A 14007-nucleotide genomic window follows, 5' to 3' on the forward strand; every position below is an offset into this window, starting at 1 on the left:
TTAATTTTGCCTTTTGTAAAATGTAGGAAATATATAGTAACATATAGCACATATGCACTTACCTATATACATATTTTTGAACCTTATTGCAAACTGTCCTAAATTAATTCGACTGCTTGGTTTTTAGATTCTTTTTTAAATTGTGGTGGCCTCCAGCAAGTAAAAGTAGACGGTAACTATCTGCTTTTCAACCAGGTTGTATACTACAACAAAAGCAAACTCCAAGTCCAATTCTGCCATGTATACAAATATCCATGGGCAAGAAGCCACAAAAATTGTTACAAATTGCTGTTGTAAATGTGGTGATATCTCCTCCTTGTCCTTTCAGGAACTCCAAAGCACACGTCAGAGACAATCTGCCACATCTGGTTCTTTTTCTTCCTGTGCACACTACTGAAACACATTTCCCAGAAATGTTACAGTTGGGTTGGGGCAACGTGACCATGTTCTGATTTGGCAGAGAAAATCTCTCACAAGCCTTCTTTTTCTTTACCTCCCACTCTGGAGATCCATTTTGAAGACTATTTTGTGTTATTAAATGGTGGTATTAAAGACAGAATGACTCAAGTCTTCAAGTCACCATTTGGAGGAAGATAGCTGAGGAGAGCTGCCTGGAAAGGAACATCCACTTTGGACTTAGATTAAGTGCAAAAAATAAATTTTGTGTCAAGCCACCAAGATGTGGATTTGTTTGTTACAATAGGTAATGCTAATTATCCTAATTAATACAAGCACCTGCTTGTATCTGCTGAGAGAGATACATCAATATTCTAATGGCAAAATCAGCAAACCATCTTGCTGAGGGGGCAGGCAAATGAGTCCCCTGTTGTGTGAGGGAAACACAGAAATGAATGAAGCTCTAGCCGTATTCAGCCACTGCAAAGTAGCTTGATTTCTAGAGTTGCTGGATTCTTACTCTTTGTCCACATAAAAATAGAGAAATATGAATAATCTTTCTAGCTAATCACATACTTCTGCATCTAACATCACTTATGCTAATTAACAAACTCGCTAGTATGAATATCTGATAACATGATTCTAAGTATTTTTGCTGCCACTTTGAACTTCATAGTAAAGTTCTTCAAATAATAACTAACCAGTCTGCATTCCTGCCTAAGACAGAAGTGAAGGTCCAAATATGTAACCACTGGCATTGCACAATCACCAAGAGATGAAAATAGATGTAAGTTCTTATGCCAGAATGGTGCCTTCTAGCCTGGATTACTTCAAGTGTTAACTAAGCTACCCTAGGGTAGAGGTTAAAATAATTCATACAGTCATTGTTTATATTGAAGCATTTTAAAAATAAATCACAGACAATATAACAGTTGCCTAATTTACAGCCATCACCCATTGTATTTATTTCTCTCCTCACTCCAAGAATTACGAGCAAAGGACCATGGGATCTATTCCTAACTGAGAGATTAGATCAATAAAATTAGCCATCTGTCCACAGAAGGCTTTAAACTCAGGTTGTATTTAAGTATTATGTTTCCAAGTGCCCAGATGTTACAGAAAAGTGCCTGCTGATACAACTCCTTTTGCACAATGTAAACCACTAAATGGCTAATATAAACTTATTGCACCAAGAAAAATAAATAGCACTAACATTGCATTAAATCTGATTCAGGATTTTGGGTGCCCTGTCAGCAAACACAAGTGTTAAAATTTAAATTGCTCAGGACTTGCAGAGTCAGACAAGAAAGAACTGTCAAGTGTCTTTAGGGGAATAGAAAAGGGGATACTGGAAACGAGATCAAAGCACTGGGAAGTATATCCTTGCTCCGTCTAGTTGGTGAAAATAATAATTACTATGACTTGTTAGATCATATACTGTCCTTGCCATAGGTAGCACTTCAGCTCTTTCTTTTATTTATTTTTATTTTTGTGAGACAGAGTCTTGCTCTGTCACCAGGTGCCAGACTGGAGTGCAGTGGCACGATCTCAGCTCACTGCAACCTCTGCCTCCTGGGTTCAAGCAATTCTCCTGCCTCAGCCTCCTGGGTAGCTGGGACTACAGGCCCATGCCACCATGCCCAGCTAATTTTTTTTGTATTTTTACTAGAGATGGGGATGTTGGCCAGGATGGTCTCGATCTCTTGACCTCGTAATCCACCCGCCTCGGCCTCCCAAAGTGCTGGGATTATAGGCTTGAGCCACTGCGCCCGGCCCCACTTCAGCTCTTTCAAAGCACTAGTCTGCTTTATTTCCTTTGATGCTTAAAATAAAATAGTGGGGTTATCTTGGATAAGTGGATTTTTTTCAGCTGAGGAAATATCAATAGGAAATGGACTAAGCCTGGTCTATTTTCCATGCCCTAACAGTGACTCCTGAATTACTCCAATCAACTTAGCAATGAGCAAAACCTGGACCATTTCTTAGCTCTCCGGCTTTATAGAGACTTTCACTGACTCCCAGTAACATATCAGTCTGAATAATTCTGTTTTAGGGACTGCTGCTCCCTTACCACATCCTGCAAAATTTCCCCCAAGACAATTACCAGACAAAAATCCTCCTCATTTTCCAAACCAAAAATCAAGGCAAGTGATTGACCAGAGAGTCTTTCTGATTTGTGAATTCATTTATCTGAAAAATTTTACAATTCAATACAAATTACATCACAGGTAGCCATACCTTAATACATACAGAAAGGAATAAAAGTACATAAAATCATAAATGCCTGTGTTTATGACTTCTAATGTATGGAAATATAGAAATTCTTTCAGGTTTTTCTTCCTTGTCCAGATTAAACAATCACAATTTCTTAAACATTGCCTTCAAGTGTCAGTCTTCTAATCCTTTTTAATGCCCTGGTACATGCACTACCTTATTGGATCTTCCCTGGAACACTCTATGGTAGAGTCTTTCTTTGTCCTATTTTTACATATGAGGAAACTGAGGATTACAGAGCGTATATAACTGGCCCACTGTCACCATGTAGCTGCACAGTGTCAGAACTTGAACCCAAATGTATGTAATATCAAAATATGTGCTATCACCCAAGTCTTCCTGCTCCGCCAAGAGAAACTAGCTTTGAAGGCTGAAAGAACAAGCTTGGGATTGGGGGTGAGGGGAGATAAGAAGGGGAAATGTTGGTTATATAGAGAACAGCATGCCTTTTTGTTAACGCCACTGCAAGGTTTCCATCTTTGAGCTGTTAACTGAGAGCCTAAGAACAGGGTTGTTCTGGTTAAAATACAGATGCCCAGAGCAATGTGTCATCACCATCAGCCACAGCTGGGCATGAGGTATGAAGTGGAGACGGTCAGCTAACACAGAGTACCTGGGTGGAGGTACCAGGGAGAGGGAGGCAGTGGGAGAGTCCAAACTCTGTTTTGGCATGTCTCAAAGTGTGCATCAAATCATCTGAGGTTCTTGTTTAAAAGGGCAGGTGCCTGGATTGCACTCTCAAAATTCACATCCACTTAACGCTGAATTACCTACGGAGGGCAGAGACCCGCGCAGAGCCAGCTCTGGAACGTGCGCCCTCTGCTGGCAGAAATGTGTTTTGACTCATCTACATGAGAAATGCATGAGGGGTCCTGCAAGGAAGCAAACGTCCACCTGCTCATTTCAGAAGGCTGAAACTACACCCTGGGGTCCTTCCTCGAAAGGGAGGTCCACAATCAGTGAAAGCAAAGGTTAGTTTGGAGGATTTCCCCTAAAAGCTGCCACTTCGGTTCTGCCATATCTCCTCACCTTTTCCCTTTTCCTGTACCTGAAACAACAGGTGCATCCCTAAGACGTGCAGCTTGACATGCAAAAACAAAGGCCAGACACACGGGCCTTAAGCAGCACGAAAGATTTTCTGCTGCATTCAAGACCTCCTATCATTCAGTCAGCTGGGAAATGCTACCGTCCTGCCTGCCCAGGGCATGAGGCAGGAGAACACAAGGTAGCCACGGGGTAGTCCTGGGCAAGCTGGGGTCCCACCTCAGCTGGGGATGCTGAGTTCTAGTCTTCCGGAAATCCAGCCAAAATTACTAGACCATTTTTGGGCTGTAGTAAGCCATGAACAGATGGACAACTATTCCCCAAAGAATGCTAAGGTTATTAAAGCCCTCGGCTCTGGGTAAGAAAAACAAAAAGCACCACTCAGCTCCTTTCTGACCAAGCCACTCTTCCCTGAGAAATAATTCAGAAAATCAAGACTTGCCTCACGTTAAACTACACTTACTCCTGACCTTGATTTCTCTGTCCCTTTACCTCACAGATAATTAATGGAAAGAGAGAGACTAACCAAGGAGATGGAATCAGAGAGAGAGGTGCTTCCTTATAGGGATTAGATACAACATTGAAACCGGAAGGCAGGCTGATGGAGTGAAGAATCAGAGGAAAACATTTCTGTCATGGTGCCTGAATTGCATGGGTGTTAGGAGTTGGGTGCTGGAGATGCGTGTGCTAGGTCCCTAGCACCTAACTTCTAGTGCCTCACGGCCTTTGTGAGCTACAGTTTTCCCTAAAAATCAGACAGCCTGAAATAGCACTGTGATATGGAGTACAGTGGGACAGGAAGGGACAAACGGATGAGACAATCTCCCCCAAATGCCCTGCTTTGGGAAGAGGGCTTGGATAAGAGCTATAAGCGAGAAAGTAACCAATCTCTTGTGAATTCCAGGTTGATCAAGGTGGCATTGGGAAAGCAGACCAGGATGACCCATGATCCCTGGCCCCTGCCCCTTAGCCACTCAGCCTCACACAAGCAGCAGCAGAAGCCCCCAAGAGGTGTACGTATCTCTACCAGCAACCAACAGGGTGTATTGCCCACAGGCTAACTCTCCTCTTTCAGCCTTTTGTTTTTGCTTCCTGGCTTTCCCTACATCTTTATTTTAGTTGGATTATAACACTAGAGAAATATTGAGAAAGCAGAAAGAAAAAGATGAGAGAGCTACATCTTGGTAAGGATGCTTGTGGATGCCCAGATCCTCCAGGGAAAACCTTGAACTCTGAATGCTGATTTGACCTTCTCCCACTGACCCTGGGGCCTTAGGCAAACAGGACAAGCAGGAAGAAAGGCAGGACCCATGTGCAGTTCTCCAGCCCCTCGTGCCAGAGAGTTAGTAAATGTCAGGAGTCTTGTCTAAATAAACAAAAAGCAACCCCAGGCTCTAGGCCTGGGAGCACTGGTCTTTAACCCCAGGAACCCTTCCCAGACATGCCACAGCAGTAAGCCCTAAGTCTAACTTCAGTGACAGAACCTTGTAGAGAGACAAAAGATCTATACCTTATCTACTGCATAGAAATGAGGAGGTCTTAACGGCGCCAGCCACTGTGGGTTGAGAGCTACAGCAAGCCTTCCAAGCCAGAGATCCCTTTGCCTCTGACGTACCACCCACCACCACCAACCATAAGAGTGCTTAGAAAACGAAGACAGTGTGTCCATACAAAAGCAAATAAATCTTGACTTATGCCTCATTCTTCATGCAAAATTCACTCAAAATGAATTATAGACCTAAATGTAACACCTAAAAAACTTCTGCAATAAACCATAGGGAAACATCTTTGCAGCCACAGGTTAAGCTTTCAAAAAAACAGCATAAGCCATTTAAAAAATGATAAGTTAGACCTTATCAAAACGTAAATCTGCTTTTTGAAAGATGCCATTAAGAAAATAAAAAGACAAGCCACATACTCGAAGCTGAGATTTACAAAGCACATATCTAATAAAGGACTTGCATCCAGAATGTACAAAGAATACTCAAAACTCAATCATAAAAAAGTAAACATCCCATTTTTTTCTTTCTTTTTTTTTCTGAGGCAGAGTCTTCCTCTGTCACCCACACCGGAGTGTGTGCAATCCTGGCTCACAGTAACCTCTGTCTCTGAGGGTCAAGTGCTTCTTATGCCTCAGCCTCCCAAATAGCTGGGCACGCACCACGAAGCCCAGCTAATTTTTGTATTTTTTGTAGAGCTGGGTTTTCACCAAGTTGGTCAGGCTGGTCTCAAACTCCTGGCCTCAAGTGATCTGCCCACCTTGGCCTCCCAAAATGCTAGGATTACAGGCATGGGCCACCACACCCGGCAAACATTCCAATTTTTAAAAATCAGCCAAAGATTTAAACAAATATTTCACCAAAGAAAAGATGGCAAATAAATGCATTTTTTAAATGTTCAATATAATTAGTCATTAGAGAAAAGCCAATTAAAACTGTGATGACATATCATTACATGTTTATTATAATAGAATCACTAAAACAAACAAAACCCTAAAACCAACTCTACCAAGTGTTGTAGAGGATTAGGAGCAGCTAGAACATTTGTACCTTGCTGGTAGGAATGTAACATGGTACGGCCTATTTGGAAAACAGTTTGATTTCTTATCAAGTTCAACATACAACTGCCCTGTGATGCAGTGATCTCACTCCTTCTGTTTACCAAGAAAAATGGAAACATATATCTTCCAAAGACTTACATGTGCACGTGTCTAGAAACTTTATTCATAATAGCCTAAAACTGAAAAGAACTTAAAAGTCCACTAACTAGCAAACGGTTAAACAAACTCATAATCCATGGTCCATACAATGCACCACTACTCAACAATAAGAAAGGAACAAACTTCCAATATATGCAACAACACGGATGGATTCTTTCTTTTTTTTTTTTTTTGACGGAGTCTTGGGAGTGCAGAGGCACGATTTTGGCTCACTGCAACCTTCGCCTCCCGGGTTCAAGCGATTCTCCTGCCTCAGCCTCCTGAGTAGCTGGAACTATAGGCACGTACCACCACGCCTGGCTAGTTTTTGGTATTTTAGTAGAGATGGGATTTCACCATGTTGGCCAGGATGGTCTCAATCTCCTGACCTTGTGATCTACCCACCTTGCCCTCCCAAAGTGCTGGGATAACAGACGTAAGCCACCATACCCAGCCAACATGGATGAATCTTAAAAGCATTACGCTAAGTTGATAGAAGGTGAACACAAAATATAACATTTTGGAAGAGGCAAAACTACAGGGTTAGAAGTTAGATCAGTGGTTACTAGGGGCTGGGAAGGAGTTGTTTTTTTCTACAAAGGGACACAAGGGAGTATTTTAGGATGATGGAAATATTTTATAAATTTCTATTACAGTAGTGATCACATTACTGTATATGTTTGTTAGGGCTCATCAAACTGTATACTTTATGGACTTTATTGTATATAAATTGTACCTCAATAAATCTGACTTTAAAATGATAATAAGGACAAGAGTTAGCAATATGTCCGTGGGAATGAAGTGACTTGATGCATGCTGGTTCCAGCAGTTGTCTGGACTTCCTTCTCCCTTCTTCCTGCCCTACCACAGAAGGCAGTCCTGCACTTTCTGGTGAGACTCAGGTAATGGGACAAGCACAGGCTACAGATACCTCGGGAGGGTGGGAGGTCTGGGTGCTAGTTCCAGTTCAGCTTCTGATGTTAACCTGGGCAAGTCACGGAGTCACCCTCGGCCTCATTGCAAAATGAGGGTTGGTTGGTTGGTTGGTTGTTTTTTGAGACAGCGTTTCGCTCTTGTTGCCCAGGCTGGAGTGCAATGGCACAATCTTAGCTCACCACAACCTCCGCCTCCTGGGCTCAAGTGATTCTCCTGCCTCAGCCTCCTGAGTAGCTGGAATTACAGGCATGTGCCACCAGACCTGGCTAATTTTGTATTTTTTTAGTAGAGACAGGGTTTTTCCATGTTGGTCAGGCCAGTCTTGAACTCATGATCTCAGGTGATCCACCCACCTCAGCCTCCCAAAGTGCAGTGATTACAGGCATGAGCCACCACGCCCAGCTGCAAAGTGAGGGTTTTTCACTTCCATCCAGGCCTATGATTCTAATTTGTAGTCTCAAAAGGAACAAAGGCCATCCAACACGTTGTGTTTCCACACCGTGAAGGCCTGGGAAAAGGAAAGGGCCCTAAACCCTCCCATTCTTCAGAGGCCCCTTTTTCTACCTTCAGGTACTCAAGTGGACCCTCTGACCCTCACAAGCCTTAATCCCCAGGAGTTCAACAAAAGAAGCAAGTGGTTCATCATCACTCCATAAGGCTACAGCCCATGATTCTTATAAATGAGGCCCTTAGACAGTAGCTTCTAAACTCTTTCAGTATCATATGCACTCTATTGTCTTAGGAGGCTTGGACATATTCCACTTACAAATGTTTAAGAGCAACTCAGGGTCCCCACACAAAACAGCAGCCTCCACCTAGCCTCCAATCTCTGACCCACGGGAGCTCCATCCACTCTTCAGCCTCCAGGAGGACACCCTGCAAGACATGCTACATACATCTGCAAACAGGGTGTTCTGAACTCAGTTTCAGGTCCTGAATATCAGAGCTTAAATTTCCATTCCACCGCTTAGTAGTTGTGTGACCTTGGGTGAGATATGCAACCTCTCTAAGCCACAATTTCTCCTTCAGTAAAACAGGGATAGTAATAGTCCTCATCTCCCGGGGCCATCGGGTTGATTAAATAAATCACTGTGAGTCCGTCCAGATTTTAGAACAGTGTGGCAAGCACTTAGTGTTAGTTATTATGACTTAATTTAACTTAATTTGAAAACTGTCATTTCTTGTGAGACCTGGAAAATGCAGAGGTTTCTTTATTAATGTTCAATGTCAAAAGATGAGCTGTCTTGGGGTGAAGGGAAAGGTTGCTTGTGTTGAACACAAACTAGACTCAAACTTGAAGCTGCTACTCGGTTTTTTTCTCACTAGAGGTAGGTGGGGATGGGGAATTTTCAGGTTGATTTTGAATCCAAGACTTGTCCAACAAAGCTGTACTTATCAAAAGTAGATTTAGGGGTATGAAGAGACAGGGAGGGTTATCCAAATAAAACAGAGCCGCTCCAGCATGCTTGCAAAGTGGCCACGATACCTTCAAAGTACTGTTTATGAACCAATTTCTATTGAGGAAACAAGGTACAAAGAAACTCCCATATGGATACTAGCAGGATTTGCTGGCGTCTGGGGAAGATTATAAATTAGCTGGTTGCTGCTCACATCAGAGCCAAGCAGGACACATTCAGTTTTTTAATCTGGACCAATTTTCTGGATCAAAAACTAGTCTTTCCAAGGGATGTAAATGAGCCCAGGAGGGAAATTTCCCCTGAAGTTTATGAAGTAGCTGTCATTTTAATCTTAGAAGCTTTCCAATCTGAAAGCCAGTGTCTGGATAAAATTATAAAGTAATAATAAAAAAAATCTCTTCTAGGTTGAACCTAGTCTAAACACTTCTCCTACCTCAAATTTGATGTAATTTAAAAGTCGGTATTTCCACTATCAAAACCCTACCTATGCTTCAAATAAAACCAAAGAGGCCAACATGGCATATTCCTGGCATGAATATCAGAATAAGCCTGAGTGAACCAGATAAAAAATCTTTTTAGGGGAGAAACAGCAAAAAATAAGAAAGAAAACATGGTGACCCATATGAGCAGTTTTATACAGGCTTTTAAAAAATACTTTTTAAAAATTACTCTTAAATGGATTAAAACATATCCTTAAAAAAGCATTGCATACACTGTTCATGCTTTGAAACTATACATATAACTATGCTTTGTTTAAAAATTGTGACAGTTAATCGATTATTTCACGTGAATAAATCTGTAAAATGCAATTGACTGTGATGGATGCATCTTAAGGAGGCAAGTTAGAAGCCCTGTCCTCAAATCCTTGAAGGTGTGTGTGTGTGTGTGTGTGTGTGTGCAAGCAGGAAGAGAAACAATATTACCTTGGACTGAAGCTATTATCTCCAAAATGAAGAGCTCATAAACGGAATGGCTCATAATTTAAATATGGTGTAGATTATGATAATGACCTTAGATTTCAAGGCAGGTTAACAAGTGCTGGTAATAAGAGATATGGCCCACAGACTTAGGGCGTTCCCAGAGCCGAAAGCACCAAGTCCTGTTTCCAGATGGTTTCAATGCCAAAATATTTAAGCATCCACATGGGATCCCGCTAAGACGATTTTCTTTGCCCTCTGATCAATTTTCCTAGCTTTGCCTCTTTCTTAGAGAAACATTTGTGAAGACAAACTGCACTTTCCATGAGGTTTTGCAGACTGCATTCACATAAAGTTATAGTTTTCCATTGTTCATAAGATATAATTAATCCCATAAGACAGCCTCCCTTACAAAGTAAGCTAAGAAAAAACAGATTTTTCAGAATTCTAAATATGGTCCCCCCCCCCACAAAAAAAGAATACAAATCGTTATTTGGGAAACAATGTTTAGAACTTCATTGTTTAGAATGTTCTACTTTGAATAATCTCACAACATAGGCCAAATCAAAGTAGACCAAAATACACAAAGACGTTTTACCTATATGCAGCTTGAGGAAATACAAGTTATTGTGGTTTCATGTTCTCCCCAATCCCTCATAACAGGCTGCAACGCACATATCTTTGTTTAAATAGCAGAGCAAAGACAGGAGTTCAAAACACGGTAAAATTAACCCACTGGGTGCTTCCTTCTGAACAAACGGCCCGAGTGGAAGAGGATGCTAAGTGCAGCGTCCACATCCCTGCACAGCGCGTGGGCAGGACCCGAGCTGGGCAGAGGGGCTCCAGGCAACCCTTCAGACACTTAACAGGAAATGGCTGGGCTCTGGACAATATGAATTCAGTAAGACGTTTGGAGACGCAGGAGGGGCTGCTTTGACTCCTCTGCACGGTTGCCATCCTCTGTAATTGAAACAGCACGACCGTTGTCCCAACTCTCAGCTCTCTGCGATCAAACACGGGGACCACCACCTCTACTATGTCTGGAAAACTGATCATTATTTTAACAAACAAATATCCCTAGAGCCGCCCGGGAGAGGGAGAGGGCGAGGTTCGCGTCTATTCTCAGTTCGGGGCAGAGCTGAAGCGAGTGAAGCCGACGCGGGTTGGGGAGAGGGAGGCGGTGCGCAGCCAGCTCAGCGTCCTCGCGCCGGAGCCCGGCAGGGGCGCTCGGGGCGTGGTGGCCCCGGGCGGAGGAGCGCCTTACCTGGTTTTCGGAGAGCAGCTCGGAGCGACAGCGTGCCGGGTCGGAGGCTGGAAGCCAGAAGCAGGAGCCGAAGCAAGACGCCTCGGGTTAAATCCATTTTGCCAGCGCCTGCAAAGTTTCACCAAGTCCCGGGCGCACAAGGAAAGGGCTTCTCCGGGGGCGGGGGCGTGGGGGACGCGGGTCCCCGCGGATCCCCAGTCCGGAGGGAGGAGGTGGGCGGCTGCGGGGGCTGGGCCCGGAACCAGGGGGGAGTTCCAGGAGGCAGGACGGCAGCCGGGAGGTCGGCGTGCGGGAGTGGAGCCGGCTGCAAGTGGCAGGGCTTTTCGCAGGGGCGGGGGCGACGAAGGAGGCTGACGGGAGGGACGGGCTGGCTGCAGAAGGGAGGGAAGCTCGACGGGCCTTGGGATGAAATTACAATCGAGTGGAAGTGAGAGGGGCAGGCCCTGAAACCCTTACTCCTCGCCCACCTCGGAAGCAGACAGCCCGCCCCTCACCCTCTCTAGCTACCCCCAGCTCAGCCCTTCCGCGCTGGTGACCTAGATTGGGGACCTGGGAGAGACTGACTTCAAGCACTGGAGACGCAGGGCAGGAGTTAGGCGACTGCGGATCCAGGACCCTCCGCGGTCTTCACCCTGAAATCTTGGGGAGCTCCCCACCCCAGCTGGGCCCTTCTCCGGCCGCTTACCTCTAAGTCGCTTTTACCCAGCCTGGCTACTTTTTCTAACACCTCAAAGATTGCTATCGTTGATCCTGCGCACTTGGGGGATGCGGAGGGTAGACTGGGGTCTGTGATTTGCAAGTGGGGTGGGGGTGACAGGAAGAGGGGCGGGGCCGGCCGGGTCTGAGGCGCTAAGAAGATAAATGGGATTTAAGGCGCGCAGATGGAGAGCTGAGGCCGGGCCGCTCAGACGGGAACGCCGGGTGCGGATTACGGCCGGGCGCGGGGGAGTGGGGGCCCTTCCCGGCAGAGGAAGGCAACTTGAGACCCTCCTGGGGAAGAGGTGAAACTCCAAGTTAAGCCTGGCGTCTCGGGAAGGGACGCGAGCTCTAGCCCCCGAAGCGGGGGTTAGGGGGTAGGGCGGGGGGAACCGAGAAGACCCCCGGGGGGCGCCCGCCTACCGGGCTGGGGCTGGAGCTGGGGCAGGGGGCCGGGGCGGGATCCTAGCCTCTGATCCCAGGATCGGGCTTCCTGGGTTGGCCCCCTTAGTGGGGAAAGACTCTTTCTCCTCTGAATTTGCTTCCCCAGGACTCAGTAAAATGTACCTTTTGCCAGATTTCGGAGCAGTGCCTGTAGAGGGGAGACCCTGGGACGCACGTCCAGTTGCACACTGGCGTTCTGACCTCCAAACCAGCAAGAAGAGAAAGCAGATACAATAAATAAACCAAGAAGGAATAAACTTAGAGGCAAACGCGGCCCTGGCCTGTTCATGGGGAATGATCAAAGGCACTAGGAAATGCCCCGCAGAGGAAGTCTGCAGTCACCAGAGAGAGGACCGCGCCCACCCCCGCCCCACCTTGCAGCGCTGCCAGGACTCGGTGGGCGTCCTGGCTCTTCACAGTTAGCCTATGTTTGGGAGCGCGGGAGGAAACGATGTTGACTAACATATTCTTCTCCCCTCCCCAACCCCCCAAACACACACACAGGATTTCTACTCCTCTTTTAAGAATGAAATATCCCCTGGCTGGAGAGTTTGTAATGAGCTCAATCTTGTGAGTTAACAAAGCTGAGTATGTTCCCTTATGCGTTGGCATTTTCAAGTGTGCAACTGTCTGTTCATAAATAAATTCAAAGTCCCCTCCAACCTGAGTATTTGGAAGTCTTAGCTGTGACACCGGAGCTTGTCCTCTCACACAGAACTGGAGCAAAGTTCACACAGACCTATGCTCTTCACTTCCAAGGTGGCCATGAAGCCTACTGCTAAGCTAAGCAAAGTGATTGCCCCCAGGACTGCTAGTCTCAAAGGTCCCAAAAATCATAGACCCCTTAGGACTACCAGGACCCCTGAAGGTCATCTAGGCCCTGCCTCCACTCCACACAGTCTGCTTTCAGCATCAGTGGCGGGTCATGCTACCTCCCTTTGAACTCCATCTGTGTTAGAGAGCTCCTCCAGCACCAGAGTCCCCTCTTTATGCGAAAGTGATTTCTTATCTCAGACTTAATGTGGCACCGGGAACCAAACAAGTGTTGCAATGCAGATACCTCCCATGCAGGCTTTCCTACTCAAAAATGATTCTCTGTGATACAGAAACTAGAAGTAATATTAATCGTTGATATTATGGCTACCATTTATTTAATGTCTTCTATGTACCAGAACCTCTTTGAAGTGCATTTTAATCCCAATAACAACCATACCAGGAAGATACTGTTATTACTATTCTTGCCTTTTACAGATGAGGAAGCGGAAGCATGGAAAGGTTAAGAAACTTGCCCAAAGTCATGCTGCTCCCAAGAGGCAGAAACGCACTTGAATCCACTTGAATAAGGGGTCTTATTCCAACCTTCAGGCTTTTAAGGGGACAAGAGGGAAAGAAAACACAGCAGTGTTAGCCAGGCATAGCAGCAGGTGCCTGTAATCCCAGCTACTTTGGAGGCTGAGGCAGGAGAATCATTTGAACCCGGGAGGCAGAGTTTGCTGCCAGCCAAGATTGTGCCACTGCACTTCAGCCTGGGTGACACTGTGACACTCAATCTCAAAAAAAAAGCCACCAGTGGACCAAGAGGATCAGGAGATGTGGGTGTTTAATCCTAGGCTCTGCATATAGTGTGCCTTGGTAAAAATGAAGGGGCTGGATGAAACAATCAGTAAATTCCAGGTTTTGCTTTCTCTTTATTAGCTGATAAAATAGCACCATCTAATCTAAGCTACATTTACTCTGAATGTGACTTTTAAAGGACCCGTGCAAATTGTCCATTGCAAATGTTGCAATCCTGGGCTTCAGTCTTCTTGTTCATGTCCTCCGCATGTGCCACACCACATGGGCATCCCTGGCACTTGGCCTCCCTTCCGTTTTTTGCAAATGATCACAAGTGATTTGGGAAACAAGCTCGGTTTCTTCAGA

The 14007-nt window shown here is 45.2% G+C and overlaps 1 protein-coding gene across 6 annotated transcripts in view; it reads right to left on the bottom strand.

The window, feature by feature from the left end:
- EGFLAM (EGF like, fibronectin type III and laminin G domains) overlaps positions 1–12396 on the bottom strand; it is a 231329-nt gene extending 218933 nt beyond the window's left edge. For 3 of the 6 annotated variants that reach the window (XM_078365556.1, XM_078365555.1, XM_008992147.6), the window contains exon 1: positions 10948–11262. Coding sequence is in view for 4 of the 6 variants with exons in the window: in XM_008992147.6 (XP_008990395.3) it covers positions 10948–11044 (97 nt within the window). In the remaining 2 variants the exon portion in view is untranslated. Of the gene's footprint in view, positions 1–10947; positions 11263–11632; positions 11763–12210 lie in introns of those variants that run through there. The other 3 variants (XM_078365554.1, XM_078365553.1, XM_035291649.3) reach the window with 2 other exon arrangements.
- Positions 12397–14007: the final 1611 nt, after the last annotated feature.

This window comes from Callithrix jacchus, chromosome 2 (genome assembly GCF_049354715.1).
Source record: "Callithrix jacchus isolate 240 chromosome 2, calJac240_pri, whole genome shotgun sequence".
Lineage (NCBI taxonomy): Eukaryota > Metazoa > Chordata > Mammalia > Primates > Cebidae > Callithrix > Callithrix jacchus.